The sequence below is a fragment of the Gopherus flavomarginatus genome, chromosome 10 (genome assembly GCF_025201925.1).
Source record: "Gopherus flavomarginatus isolate rGopFla2 chromosome 10, rGopFla2.mat.asm, whole genome shotgun sequence".
Classification (NCBI taxonomy): Eukaryota; Metazoa; Chordata; order Testudines; family Testudinidae; genus Gopherus; species Gopherus flavomarginatus.
This window is the reverse complement of record NC_066626.1, coordinates 3,535,654-3,550,237: the sequence shown is the minus strand read 5'-3', so window position 1 is coordinate 3,550,237 and position 14,584 is coordinate 3,535,654. Positions and strand designations below refer to the sequence as shown.

At 42.2% G+C, this 14,584-nt stretch overlaps 1 protein-coding gene across 8 annotated transcripts in view; it reads left to right on the top strand.

Moving 5' to 3' along the window:
- HDAC4 (histone deacetylase 4) overlaps positions 1–14,584 on the top strand; it is a 428,143-nt gene that overhangs the window by 268,808 nt on the left and 144,751 nt on the right. For all 8 annotated transcript variants that reach the window (XM_050969402.1, XM_050969401.1, XM_050969399.1 and 5 more), the window contains one exon: positions 3,725–3,846. In XM_050969402.1, coding sequence (XP_050825359.1) covers positions 3,725–3,846 — 122 coding nt within the window. The remainder of the gene's footprint in view (positions 1–3,724; positions 3,847–14,584) is intronic.

Sequence of the window (14,584 nt, the reverse complement as noted above, 5' to 3'; positions counted from 1 at the left end):
CAGCAGAGGAGACCTGTGAGCAGCAAGAGGTGAGGGCGGAAAAGTTCACTCCCTTACAAATAACTCTTCATCATCACCTGATGAGGTAGTAAAAACAGCAAGGAGTCCTGTGGCATCTTATAGACTTACAGATGTATTGGAGCATGAGCTTTCACGAAAGCTCATGCTCCAGTATGTCTGTTGGTCTATAAGGGGCCACAAGACTTTGCTGCTTTTACAGATCCAGACTAACACGGCTACCCCTCTGATACTTGATGAGGCAGTAATACCACCACCACCAGCACCACCACCACCATTAGCTGATGACTTTTGTCAGTTCCAGGACCTGTTGAAGCGGGTGGTGGATATTCTTCAGATTCTCCTGGAAGAGGTACAGGATTCACATCACACGCTCATGGACGTATTGCATAGTTCTACTTCAGCATGAGTGGCACTGCTGATTAAGTACTTTTAGAGCCAGCCAAGACCCTCTGGCAAACTCCAAACTCCAGCAATGGCACCCCTACAGGCAAGAGTGCCAATAAAACATACTACATCCTGGTGATGAAATCCAAGGTTTTTTTCATACCAGCCACCAAATTCTCTGGTTGTAGATGCAGTTAATGAAAGGGGGAGATAACATGCTCAAATATCTACTCCATATAACAAGGACCTGAAGCGTTTGGACCTTCTTGGTCATAAAAGCTACTCTTTGATAATGTTACAGTTCAGGATAGCAAATCGCCACACCCTGAGGTTGAAATGTGACTGCTGAACTATGAGAAGTTTAATGCTTTTATTGACTATTTACAGAAGGAACACTGAGGTCAGTTTAACTCCAAAGTAATGGTCGGTCTGCTCTTGGTGAAGATGTCTGCATCAAGTGAAGCTTAAAAGACAACACTGCAATCTGGTCTATTTGCACCACAGCAGTGATGAGACAAACTTTCTGGCTTCAGTTGTCTAGTTTCCTGTGGGAAATACAATTGGCTTTTGAGGACATTTAGTGGCCACAACGTCTTTGCAGTCTCCACAGATTCATAGATCCATAGATTCCAGGGTCAGAAGGGACCAGACTCACATCATACCCTAAAGGACTCAGAGTACACTTAGATCTTTGCACATAAACACACTTGCAAATAAAACGAAATGTAGCACGTTTCAGTCGGCTCAAAGATCTTGTCCTGCTCAGTTTTTCCACCTTCCATAGACCATCTGAACCCCACTGGCTAGGATTTCTCTAAAAAGAAGCCAGTGACTACTTCAGCTGCTTCATCTCAGCTATCAGCATCTTCCAAACACGAGTTCTGATGGTTTTGTGCAGAGTCTAAACCACCCAATAGTGAGAGTTCTTAGCTGTACCATTCCACCCATTTTCCTCAGTTTCAACACTTTATGTATATTAACATGCCTGGGAGACTAAAACATTAGACAGGTGAGTATGGGAAGCCATTAAATCTGGTTCTATGATTGTTTGTTTGCCTCCATCCCATCCCATTTCCCCATCTCTCTTCAGGAAGTCCTCTAATGATCAAAAGCAAGGATATATCCACTGCTTCTGGGCAATGCAGCATCTTGCATTTTTGGTAACACAGAACACCAGATTACATTGTTGATGTCTCCAAAGGTGGCTCAGGACAGTTTGTGCCCAACACAAACAGTCTGAACAAACAGGTGTCCATAACCAGTTGGGTCCTGCAGTCACTCACCTAGTGGAAGGATCCTTTCAAGGTTTGTGCAGGAATCCCATTAATCCAGAATCATCTTATGGTCATGATAATATCAGACAGTTCCCTCTTGGGAGGGTGAGCACATATGAGTCCTCACACAGCCCAAGGCAAAAGGTCAAAGCAAAACCAAGACTTGCATGTCAATCTGCTGGAGTTAAGGACTGTCAGAAATGCTTGCCTCCACTTTCTTCCCCTAATCAAAAACATTCAAGATCATCACAGACAACATAGGTTGTGTATATATCAGTAGTCAGGGTGGAGCGCATTCCCCCTCACTCTGCAAAGTGATAAAGCTTTGGAATTGGTGCATAGCTAGTGAGATGGCCATTTCAGTTTTTTATGTCCCACGTAGACAAAACACTATGGCATACTACCTCAGCAGACTGTTTTCCCTAAATTACAAATGTGAATTGGACTCTTTAGTCTTTAAATAAATATTCCTAGCTGGGGTTTCCAGATGTTGACTTTTTTAATCACTGCAGCCAACACAAACTGCAGAATATTCTGTTCCAAAGGATAACTCAATCCAGAACCTCTAGGAGACACCTTTCCCATTACATGGACAAGAATTTTTTTTTTTTTTTTTTTTTTTTTTTTTTTTTTTTTGGTGGTATGCATATCTACCAACTCCATTGCTTTTAAAGGTTCTTAGCAAGATCAAGTCAGACCAAGCCGGGGTCACTTGGATTGCACCAGCCTAGCCAAGATAAGTTTGGTTTCCTTACCTCATCAGACTCTCCTCTCATCCTCTGTGGAGGCTCCTCATCAGTTCTTGACTGTTGAATCAGAATGCAGGTGGTAGACTTCTCTCCAGTCTGAACATTCTGCAACGCCAAGCATAGTTCCTCAATGTTTCTTGGGACTAGAAGCATTCCGTTCATCAGAAGTAAAACATGTGCTGTTAAATAGCAGCAAGGACCCTACAAGACACACTTACCTTCAGAAATGGAGAAGGTATCATCTTTGGTGTAACTGCCGTCACCTTTCACCTATTCAGTTGTCTTTCCACAATCTTAGATTACCTGTTGGAATTGAAGACATCAGGTCTATACGAGTTCCATCGAGGTTCACTTAGCATCTATTCTCCTTTCAGTTTTCTTTCCTAAGCCACACCAGACTACACCGGAAGCCATCTTCCATGTACTAGTTGTTAAAAGGACATTAGCCTTTTACTTGGACAGAACCAGACCGTTCCAGAGCTTCCCTAGACTTTATTTCTATTGCAGATAGGTCTGGAGGATCTACTGTCTCCATGCAGAGACTGTCTAAGTAGATCTCTGGATGTATTATTACCTGGTATGGCTTGGCTGATGCTCAGCCTCCCCTGTGAGTTACTGCATGTTCTACTAGATCACAGTCATGATCTCTAGCCCTGCTCAAGAAAGTCCCAGTTGCTGAAAGCTGTAGTGTAGACCGTGGTGCGTGCCGTTCGGTAACATAGTTCTCTCCTTAGTGCTGGACTCTGTTCTGAATCGCCCATCTTCTTAAAGGGGTTACTACTCAGAAGTCACCTGAAATGGAGCACCTGCAGGGGCACTACTCGAAGAAGGAGAGGTTACTCACCTTGTGCAGTAACTGGAGTTCTTCCAGATGTGTCCCCCTATAGGTGTTCCTCTAGCTGCCCTCCTTGCCCTCTGACTCAGAGTTTTTCTGTGGGAAGAAACTCAGAGTGGTTCACCCATGCAGCCCTTTATAGCCTCGTTGCAGGGCATGAGGATGTGTAGGGCACTGCTACCAGAAATCTTTGAGCAAAGGCAGAGGTGCACGCCTGAAGTTGAGCACCTACAGGGGGACATGTCTCAAAGAACTCTAGTTACTTCAGAAGTTGAGTAACCTCCTTTTTCTCTGAACACATTGTCCAGGGTTAACTCTCATTGTCAGTAATGGGCATTCTCTGCTTTGAATGTCAGTACAGGATCATTTAATATAAACAGAGAAGATAGTATAGATTAATCTTCTCTTACACATAACTTTTGTAAAGTTTCCACTTTCTCTTTCTACTCCTTCCCATATAGGAAAACTCAGCACAGTTCTCTTGACCAGAGTTCTCCCCCACAAAGTGGAATATCGGGCACCTACAATCACCCTGTCCTGGGGATGTACGATTCCAAAGATGACTTTCCACTCCGAAAAACAGGTAAATCCAATATTAATGTTCTGTCTTGCACCCTAAATATCTTTACTGTGGCAGTCTGTCCTTTTGTAAAAGGAGTAAATGTTAACTAAAATCATGGGTGATGTTTTTAACGTGTAATCCTTCTTTTTTTTTTTTAAACCTCTACCTCTATAGCACTGTAGAATTAATGAAAGTGTTAGAATTTCAGTAATGTTTAGTTTGACCAGGCAGAAATTTTTTATTAAGAATTATAAAAACTTCACATGGAAGCATAATTTACGTAAAATTCATGAGTTTGTCATCCTCACAAGTGCAAAATTAAAACAGATTTGTCTTCTTCGATCAATAAGTGTTTCATTGAATGAGAAAAATGCATATTTCTTAATACTATTTTAGGGGCTTTTTTGTTGTGTGTATGATATTTTGCAAAAAATAATCATCTCTGCCAGTCAAAGCATGAGGATTTACAGCACAGTTACTGGCTCACACCTGTGTGTAGTTGTTTCTCAGCTGTGCTCTTCCCTGTGCTTTGATTGAGGGGCCAGTTATTTCTCAGCTATACATTATTCAAATATCTGTTCTGTTTGGCTGCTTTCATCAACTCCACATCTTATGCCTACAGCCAACATGGAGTGTTGGCTTCTAACCTCAACAGCATAAAGCTCTGAGTAAACACACCCTGATGAGCTCCCCTCGATTTCACTAACAGCCATGCTGGGAAGGACTGAGCACACAGTGCTATGTCTTTAAATTACCTTTTAAATAGGGAACTTGAAAATTACCGATTTAATTTGGAACATCCCTATTTAAAGCGCTCTTTTTGATTTTTTTTGAGGGGAGAGGAAATGAGGGGGAAAGCTCATGCTTCAGGATTTCACCAGGCTATCTGCAGAGGTCGGGAAGGGATTTTTCTTCCCCCATGTCATATATCTTCTTCCAGTGAAGTGTCAGAGTTGACCACATCTGCAGATGGGACATTAGACAAGGAGGGCCAGGGCTCTCAGATGGGTGCTTGAGGTGCTTGGCTAGCTGGTTATTGTTCACATGCTCAGGGTCTTAACTGATTGCCAGGTGTGGTATCAGGAAGGAATTCTCCCTGACATCAGTGATCTTGAAGGTGTTTTGCCTTCCTCTGCAGCATGTGGGCTCAGATCATTTGCCAAAAATTAACTGGGTATGCAGCAAAGAATCCTGTGGCACCTTATAGACTAACAGATGTTTTGGAGCATGAGCTTTCGTGGGTGAATACCCACTTCCTCAGATGCATGTAGTGGAAATTTCCAGGGGGAGGTATATATATGCTAGCAAGCAAGCTAGAGATATCGAGGTCAGTTCAATCAGGGAGGATGAGGCTCTGTTCTAGCAGTTGAGGTGTGAAAACCAAGAGAGGAGAAACTGGTTCTGCAGTTGGCAAGCCATTCATAGTCTTTGTTCAATCCTGAGCTGATGGTGTCAAATTTGCAGATGAACTGAAGCTCAGCAGTTTCTCTTTGAAGTCTGGTCCTGAAGTTTTTTTTGCTGCAGGATGGCCACCTTAAGGTCTGCTATAGTGTGGCCAGGGAGGTTGAAGTGCTCTCCTCCAGGTTTTTGTATATTGCCATTCCTAATGTCTGATTTGTGTCCATTTATCCTTTTCCGTAGAGACTGTCCAGTTTGGCCGATGTACATAGCAGAGGGGCATTGCTGGCATATGATGGCGTATATTACATTGGTGGATGTGCAGGTGAATGAACCAGTGATGGTGTGGCTGATCTGGTTAGGTCCTGTGATGGTGTCGCTGGTGTAGATATGTGGGCAGAGTTGGCATCGAGGTTTGTTGCATGGATTGGTTCCTGAGCTAGAGTTATTATGGTGCGGTGTGCAGTTACTGGTGAGAATATGTTTCAGGTTGGCAGGTTGTCTGTGAGCAAGGACTGGCCTGCCACCCAAGGCCTGTGAAAGTGTGGGATCGTTGTCCAGGATGGGGTGTAGATGGGTTGTAACTGGGTATGTTTCACTCAATCATCTCAAGCTCTGTTGCACCTCGATCCCTCCTGTGGCGCATAATAGTCTAGCTTCCTGTGGGCTGTAAAACTTTGGTCTCAGTTTGGTGGTGATGGCCTGTGATACAGTGGTGGTCAGACTAAATGATCTGGTTGTCCCTTCTGGCTGTAAACCCTGAGTCTAAAAGCAGAGGTGCATTTGAACAAAGGAGTTGTGTACAGAACTCACTTCAGCTTCTTTTGAAAACTGCCAGCCTACATGGCTATTTTTCTAACTGTATATACCATGCAAATCCATGCTCTCTGATTGGCCAACAACCACCAGCCAAAAATGTGCAGTGATTTTCATAATCATGTTATGATTGTTTTACAGTAACCATGTTGCAAATATGTTAATCTCTGTGCTCTGATTAGCTACCATACTTCAATTGCTGTTCACCTGCAGTGGACTGCCCTAGGATGACCAGATAGCAAGTGTGAAAAATTGGGTTGGAGTGGGAAGCAATAGACACCTATATAAAAATATCGGGACTGTCCCTATAAAATCAGGGCATCTGGTCACCCTAGACTGCCCCCTCCACTAGTGAATTGTAGTGCCTTTACTGGCATGCATTTATTTATATGGTCTGATCATAAGTGAGACATTTGTTTTAAGTATAGTGCCATTACAGTATTCCAATACTATTAACTCCTATATATAGTAAGGTAATTGTGCTTCAGTTAGCTTCCCCATTTGGAGCCAAAATAATCTGAAGTGTCAAGATGGGGAATGTTGTCTTAATAGAGTTGAACTACAGCTCTCTTAGGATGAAATGTCCCAAGGTTGCACACATGATTGGTATTGGGTTAGCACAAGTCCAGTAAATCAAGTTGGATCTTTGGTTCACTCCTACAGTTTGCATGTTTTGTTGAAAAATCTAAGTTTGGTCCTCCTGGACATCACACTCATACCCACAGGGCTTCTGGATTCATTTTTCTGGCACAATTAAGGCAAGAGCAGACAGAAGAGAAGACCTAACTTTACCTGATTTGTTTTGCATTATTTATTCTTGCTCCTATTAGTACTGCATGACCCAGCATAGAGAAGAGAGTGTGAGTGGGTTGTATTCCTTGTTCTCAGCAATAGAACTCTTTACTAAGTTCCAATCAGTTACACCCTTGCAAACCCACTGAAGGTTAAAGGGGTTACCCAGGTGTGACTGAGAGCTTCATATAACTTGTTAAACTTTTATTACAGAAGATACTACATGAGAAGGAAAATTTTAGCTTGACTTGGAGTCCGGGGTTGAGTTTGCAAGTCTGGCAGAAATTAAAAAGAAAATCTTTATTATGTAAATCAGAGAGAGAATAAATATTAAACATCCTATGCTGTTTTTTCAGTCATTTCTCAGAGAAGAACAGCACTTCGTTTAGTATTGGCTCATATGACAAAACTTTAAATAGGAGCAGACCAATCTACTTTGAAATTTAAACGCTACAGGTAAACACTAGCCAGAGCAATTGTACAATAAATCTGTATCTGTTCTGCTGTTGTGGAAGACTTTGACTTAGATGCTATTTGTGTTTCCAAATGCATCCTGTTCCTCCAACATTTATAGCAAGCTTTGGGAAATCCTCTCTGGGTGTCCTGTTTTCTCTTTAGTTAAGATCTGTTTAAAGACTATGTCTGTGAAAATATATGGATATCGGTCCTTCATGTTTTCAGTGCACCATTTTCGTGACATATGGAAGATTAAGAAAAAGTTTGGGACTAACATACACATGTTTTTTCTTGCAAAGGTTTTGCCTAAAAAGCTAGTTTATAGATGGAGTGTCCAATTATATTCTAACTCCTTACTGCATCTAATATAGTCTCCGCTCGCAGTGTTCTTAGTCACTCTTTTCAATCATTTAAATGGTTGTTTTTGTAAAGCCCTGCAGCATGAGAATTTTAATGCAAATCATGTATAATAAATTAGTATGACAGCTGTCACTCTATTTGGTACTTATTGTTCTGTACACCATAGAACTTTAGAACAATATTTTTGTCAGCTAGTTCCATTATATTTTTTGTGCATTACTCTGACATATAAATAAACTGCTGTCATCCTGTGTAGCTGGAAAAGAGTTTCTAATTTCATAGTTTCAAACAAGTTTTATCACAAGAGAAGCAGAAAGAGGGAAAGGCCAAAGAAAATAAATGTTAGTATAAGGAATACCAGTTTTAACATTACTAGTTCTGTGATTATAAAAACGATGGAACACTAACAAACATACAGATTTTCAGAGATAAGTATTAGCAATCACCAGGAGGAGCAGGAGAAACAACCTAATACCCATCTACAAGTGAAAGAATCAGACCCCAAATGGGAGGAATGAACTCTGCTTGCTTTTATAGATGGAAGTAAGGAGGGGAGGGGGGAATGAGACTGCTCAGATTTCTACCTAAATGTGGGAGAATGTTGGTGATCCACTTGGCCTTAGAAGACTCATGGAATGGAGTCAATACTGTGATATTTTTGTCTGTGCTTATTCAGCTTTTCCACTTCCGTTGTGGTGTTTGTGCCCTGATATTCTCAGAATAAAGAGGAGAGCGGTAAATTTTCATTAATTTCTAGAAGCCATGATTAGAGGCCCACAGAGGGGCTGTTACCAAACACAAAGAGGGTGTAGAGAAGCTGGATACTAGGCATAGGTGTGGCAAAATAACAGAACCTCTCTTTGAGAGTAGCCTGTACACGAACATCAAGAACCTTTACTAACTGCAGCCCTTCCAGGAAAAGGACACAAGCCTAGGTTAATTGCTTAGACCCAACCAAGGAGGAAGTAGCTCTAGATAGGGTTTAATTTGGATTTCTCTAATGGAATTAGAAATAGAGTATGTCTTAAGGGCTATGAATCTTTTAATACCAATTTTAGTCTGCCTCCTCAAATTCAGTTGTATGACTTTTTACTTATGCAGGCAAATTAAATATTAGCATTTTTTTCCTATGCTGTGTGAGCAGGCAGTTCTATGTTTGCAAGAATAAGTGGGTGTCAGAGGGTTAGCCGTGTTAGTCTGTATCCACAAAAACAACGAGGAGTCCGGTGGCACATTAAAGGCTAACATTTATTTGGACATAAGCTTTCATGGATAAAAACTCACTTCTTCAGATGCATGGAGTGAAAATTACAGATGCAGGCATAAAAATATTGACACATGAAGGAGGAATACCAAGGACTACCAAAAGAAACTACACAATCTGCTCAAGAAACTCCCTGCTATAGCACAGGAACAGATCTACACAGACACACCCCCAGAGCCCTGACCAGGGTTATTCTATCTGCTACTCTACCTCTTTACATCATTATTCCACACGAGGATGGACTACAAGCTGTCAGGAACAGTATCCCTGATGAGGCCACAGCACACCTGCTGGCTGAACTTTGTGACTTTGTCCTAACCCACAACCATTTCAGATTTGGGGTCAACTTATACTTTCAAGTCAGCAGTACTGCTATGGGTACCCACATAGCCCCACAGTATGCCAACATTTTTATGGCTGACTTAGCAAAACGCTTCCTCAGCTCTCGTCCCCTAGTGCCCCTCCTCTACTTGCGCTACATTGATGACATCTTCATCATATGGACCCATGGGAAGGAGGCCCTTGAGGAATTCCACCTGGATTTCAACAATTTCCACCCCACTATCAGCCTCCGCCTGGACCAGTCCACACAAGAGATCCACTTCCTGGACACTACAGTGCAGATAAGTCATGGTCATATAAACACCACCATATACTGGAAACCTACTGACTGCTATACTTACCTTCATGCCTCCAGCTTCCATCCAAGACACATCACACGATCCATTGTCTACAGCCAAGCCCTAAGATACAACCAAATTTGCTCCAATCCCTCTGACAGATACAAACACCTACAAGATCTTTATCAAGCATTCTTAAAACTACAATGCCCACCTGGGGAAGTGAGGAAAAACATTGACAGAGCGAGACAGGTACCCAGAAGTCACCTACTACAGGACAGGTCCAACATGGAAAATAACAGAACACCACTGGCCATCATGTACAGCCCCCAGCTAAAACCTCTCCAGCACATCATCAGCAATCTACAACCTATGCTGGAAAACAATCCCTCACTCTCACAGACCTTGGGAGGCAGGCCAGTCCTCGCTTACAGACAGCCCCCAACCTGAAGCAAATACTCACCAGCAACTACACACCACATCACAGAAACACTAACCCAGGAACCAATCCCTGTAACAAACCCCGTTATCTACTCTGTCCCCATATCTACTCTAGCGACACCATCAGAGGACCCAACCACATGAGCCATACCATCAGGGGCTGTCATAAATATAAAGGGAAGGGTAACAACCTTCCTGTATACAGTACTATAAAATCCGTCCTGGCCAGAGGCACAAAATCCTTTTACCTGTAAAGGGTTAAGAAGCACAGGTATCCTAGCTGGCACCTGGTCAAGAGGACCAATAAGGGTACAAGATACTTTCAAATTGGGGTGGGGGTGGGATTTGTTTTGTCTTTTCTGGGTACTTGCTGGAGACAGATCAAGAAAGCAAGCAATCCAACTCAGTTAGAATTAGTAAGAAATAGGAAGGGAGTGTTTTTTATTTTGGCTTGTGATTTTATCTGTGCTGAGAGAGAGGTGTATTCCTGGTTTTCTTTTTGTAACTTTAAAGTTATGCCCAGAGGGAAATTCTCTTGTGTTTTGAAGCTGATTGCCCTGTGAGATTATCTTCCATTCTAATTTTACAGAGGTGCTTCTTTTACCATGTTTCTTTCTAATAAAGTTTGGATTTTTTAGTGTCCTAAAAAAGTCCAAAGTTGGTTTGTGCTCATGTTGTTTATTCTCAAGCCTCCCCAGGAAAGGGGGTGTAGGGATTGGGGGGATATTAGGGGGCAGTAGGAACTCCAGCTGGTTCTTTCCCTGAGTTTTGTCTAATCACTTGTTGGTGACAGCATTACCTAATCCAAGGTACAAGAGTTTTTAATCTAAACTGGGTCCCCAGATTGGAGAGGGAACCCTGACAGGGGCTCATTCACATGCACATCTACTAATGTGATATATGCTATCATGTGCCAGCAATGCCCCTCTGGCATGTACATTGACCAGACTAGACAGTCTCTACGTAAAAGAATAAACGGACACAAATCAGAGATTAGGAATGGTAACATAAAAAAGCCAATAGAGGAACACTTTAATCTCCGTGGACATTCTATAACAGATTTAAAAGTAGCCCTCCTTCAACAAAAAAAACTTCAGAAACAGACTTCAAAGAGAAATTGCGAAGCTACAATCAATTTGCAAATTTAACACCATTAATTTGGGCTTGAGTAGGGACTGGGAGTGGTCGGCTCACTACAAAAGCAATTTTCCCTCTCTTGGTATTGACACCTCCTCATCAATTATTGGGAGTGGACCACATCCACCCTGATTGAATTGGCCCTATCAACACTGGTTCTCCACTTGAAGGTAACTCCTTTCTCTTCATGTGTCAGTATATTTATGCCTGCATCTGTAATTTTCACTCCATGCATCTGAAGAAGTGGATTTTTTACCCATGAAAGCTTATGCCCAAATAAATCTGTTAGTCTTTAAGGTGCCGCCAGACTCTTCATTATTTTTATACCATACACAGTAAGCATAATGGCATATGTGAGGAAAGAGGTGAGAGGAACGGTTTTGTGCATGAATTTCACCATCTTCTCCATGTTCCTGTATTTTTCCTGGTATAAAACTAGGTTAATTTTGTTCTATTACATTTGATTCAGTCTACTATGAGCACTTTTGTATGGCTAGATCTTTTGAGATCAGGATTGTTAAGGAGTAGGAGCAGAGAGAGACATTGAGGAGATATTTCAGTTTTTGTCTCATTTTCCATTAAAGATGCCAGTTGTTAACCAAAATCATGATGGGATCCAAGTAGCTCTCAAGTCCATGTAATTCTATCAACAAGTGTTAAATTTAATTTGATGGTTCCTATTAGAACCTTTTCCATTGGTGAGTTCTACCAGTGCATCTTTTAGCCATAAGATTAAAACTGATAGAAAAGAAAAGAACAAATTAGCTTTGAACGCTCTTCTTCCATACTAGTTCTACAGTGGCTATTTCAATTCTTTTACATCTCAAAGGATTATAATTTTCATTACGGTTTCAAGATGAAGGTGTCCAAGTTTTGAGGCATGATTCTCACTACTGACATGAAGGTTTCATACAAAGTAGCTAAATCCTCTTCCCTAATGTCCCAAAGGGATTTAAGTACCTCAGCCTCCAGATAAATTCAACCCTTCCCAACTGTGTAAAACTAATTTTGAGCATTTCTTGCCACTGATGGCATCATGACCTCATTGAATGGAATGGCATTACTAGCAGCTGGCTGAGTCATATTTTTAGCTAAACATATGACTCAACCAGCTGCTAGTAATCTTATGGCTAAAAGATGCACTCAGAGGAAGCAGGCCATAAGTTTCTATGTCGTGATGATTTTCATTCTATTCAACATTGGGCAACTGTACCTACCACCCTATTTGAGCTGAAAAATGGCAAAGCAGGAGCCATTTGTTAATAAACAAATATTAGTGTCTTTGAATAATGCTTGAGATACAGTTGCGAAGTACTTAAAAACGTTTCTTCCATTATGAGAGATTCTACCATTTCTAGTAGTAGTCCTCATCTCTCTAATAGACTTTCAGCTAGAACTGGTAGAATATTTCAGAATGGTATACAGTTTAAAGGTGCCCACTGTAGGATCCACCTTCAACCAGGTCTGGTGGGGAATAGTTAACCATTGACTTATAATGTCAGCTCTGTGACAAGGTCATTACTGATTATTTTTTGCATGAGTCCTGCCAGTCAACCTGAGAGTAATTTAGAATAAGATTAATAGATTCATAGGTCCCAATGGCAGAAAGACCACTGTGATCATCTGGTCTGACCTTCTGTATAACACAAGCCATAAACTTCCCCAAAATAATTCCTGTAGCTGATCTTTTAGAAAATCATCCAATCTTGATTTTAAAATTGTCAGTGATGGAGAATCCACCATGACCATTATCTGTGACCGGAAGGTAGGTGGTCAGGTCTAGCAGTTGGGCAGGAGTTAATCTTAGTGGTCAGCTCAGGGGTCAGAGCCTGAGACAGTGTCAGGGGTAAGGCATAGGAACAGAGACCTGGAGAAAGACAGGAAAGTAGGAACTGGCAGTAGATCAGAGTTTGAGATAAAGCAGGGACCAGGAACAGGCAGGAATGCAGGGCTCAGGAGTCAAGTAAGCAAGAGCCAGCCACATAGTAGCAGCCAGCCATGGATTCCTCTAGTTGCTTGTTCAACTTCCTGTGTTACTTCCTGGTTTATGTCGAGCTCCTCAGCCTATTGGGTGTGCTGGATGTTTCCCCCAAGAGCAGGACCTTCTCTGTGAGCTACCACTTCGCTGGTTCCCTTCTCTAAACTTGGAGGAGTGGTAGATAGGCTGGAGGGTAGGGATAGGATACAGAGGGACCTAGACAAATTAGAGGACTGGGCCAAAAGAAACCTGATGAGGTTCAACAAGGACAAGTGCAGAGTCCTACACTTAGGATGGAAGAATCCCATGCACTGTTACAGACTAGGGACTGAATGGCTATGTAGCAGTTCTGCAGAAAAGGACCTAGGGGTTACAGTGGACAAGAAGCTGGATATGAATTAACAGTGTGCCCTTGTTTCCAAGAAGGCTAATGGCATTTTGGGCTGTATAAGTAGAGGCATTGCCAGCAAATCGAGGGATGTGATCATTCCTCTCTATTCGACATTGGTGAGGCCTCATCTGGAGTAGTGTGTCTAGTTTGGGGCCCCACACTACAAGAAGGATGTGGAAAAATTGGAAAGAGTCCAGCGGAGGGCAACAAAAATGATTAGGGGGCTGGAGCACATGACTTACGAGGAGAGGCTGAGGGAACTGGGATTGTTTAGTCTGCAGAAGAGAAGGATGAGGGGGGATTTGATAGCTGCTTTCAACTACTTGAAAGAAGGTTCCAAAGAGGATGGCTCTAGACTATTCTCAGTGGTACCCAATGACAGAACAAGTAGTAATGGTCTCAATTTGCAGTGGGGAAGGTTTAGGTTGGATATTAGGAAAAACTTTTTCACTCAGAGAGTGGTGAAGCACTGGAATGGGTTCCCTAGGGAGGTGGTGGAATCTCCTTCCTTAGAGGTTTTTAAGGTCAGGCTTGACAAAGCCCTGGCTGGGATGATTTAGTTGGGAATTGGTCCTGCTTTGAGCAGGGAGTTGGACTAGATGACCTCCTGAGGTGACTTCTTGCCCTGATATTCTATGATTCTGGTTACTCAGGTGAGCTGCTCGTTCCCGGTCGTGGCTTGAGCACTGCCTGGGGACCCATGGGCCCGGGTTCAAGGCCCACAATCCCTCACACCGTTGGTAAATTGTTCCAATGATGGTTACTCTCTCAATTAAATTTACATTTTTTTTCCATTTTGAATTTGTCTAGTTTCAACTTCCAACCATTGGATCATGTAATACCTTTCTCTGCGAGACTGAAGAGCCCATTATTAAATATTTGTTCCCCATGTAGCTATTTATAAACTATGATCAAGTCTCCCCTTAACCTTCTCTTTAAGATAAATAGATTGAACTCCTTGAGTCTATCACTGTAAGGCAGGTTTCTTCTTCGAGTGCTTGCTCATATCCATTCCAATTAGGTGTGTGTGCGCCGCGTGCACGTCCGTCAGAAGATTTTTACCCTAGCAACACTCGGTGGATCGGCTAGGCACCCCCTAGCGTGGC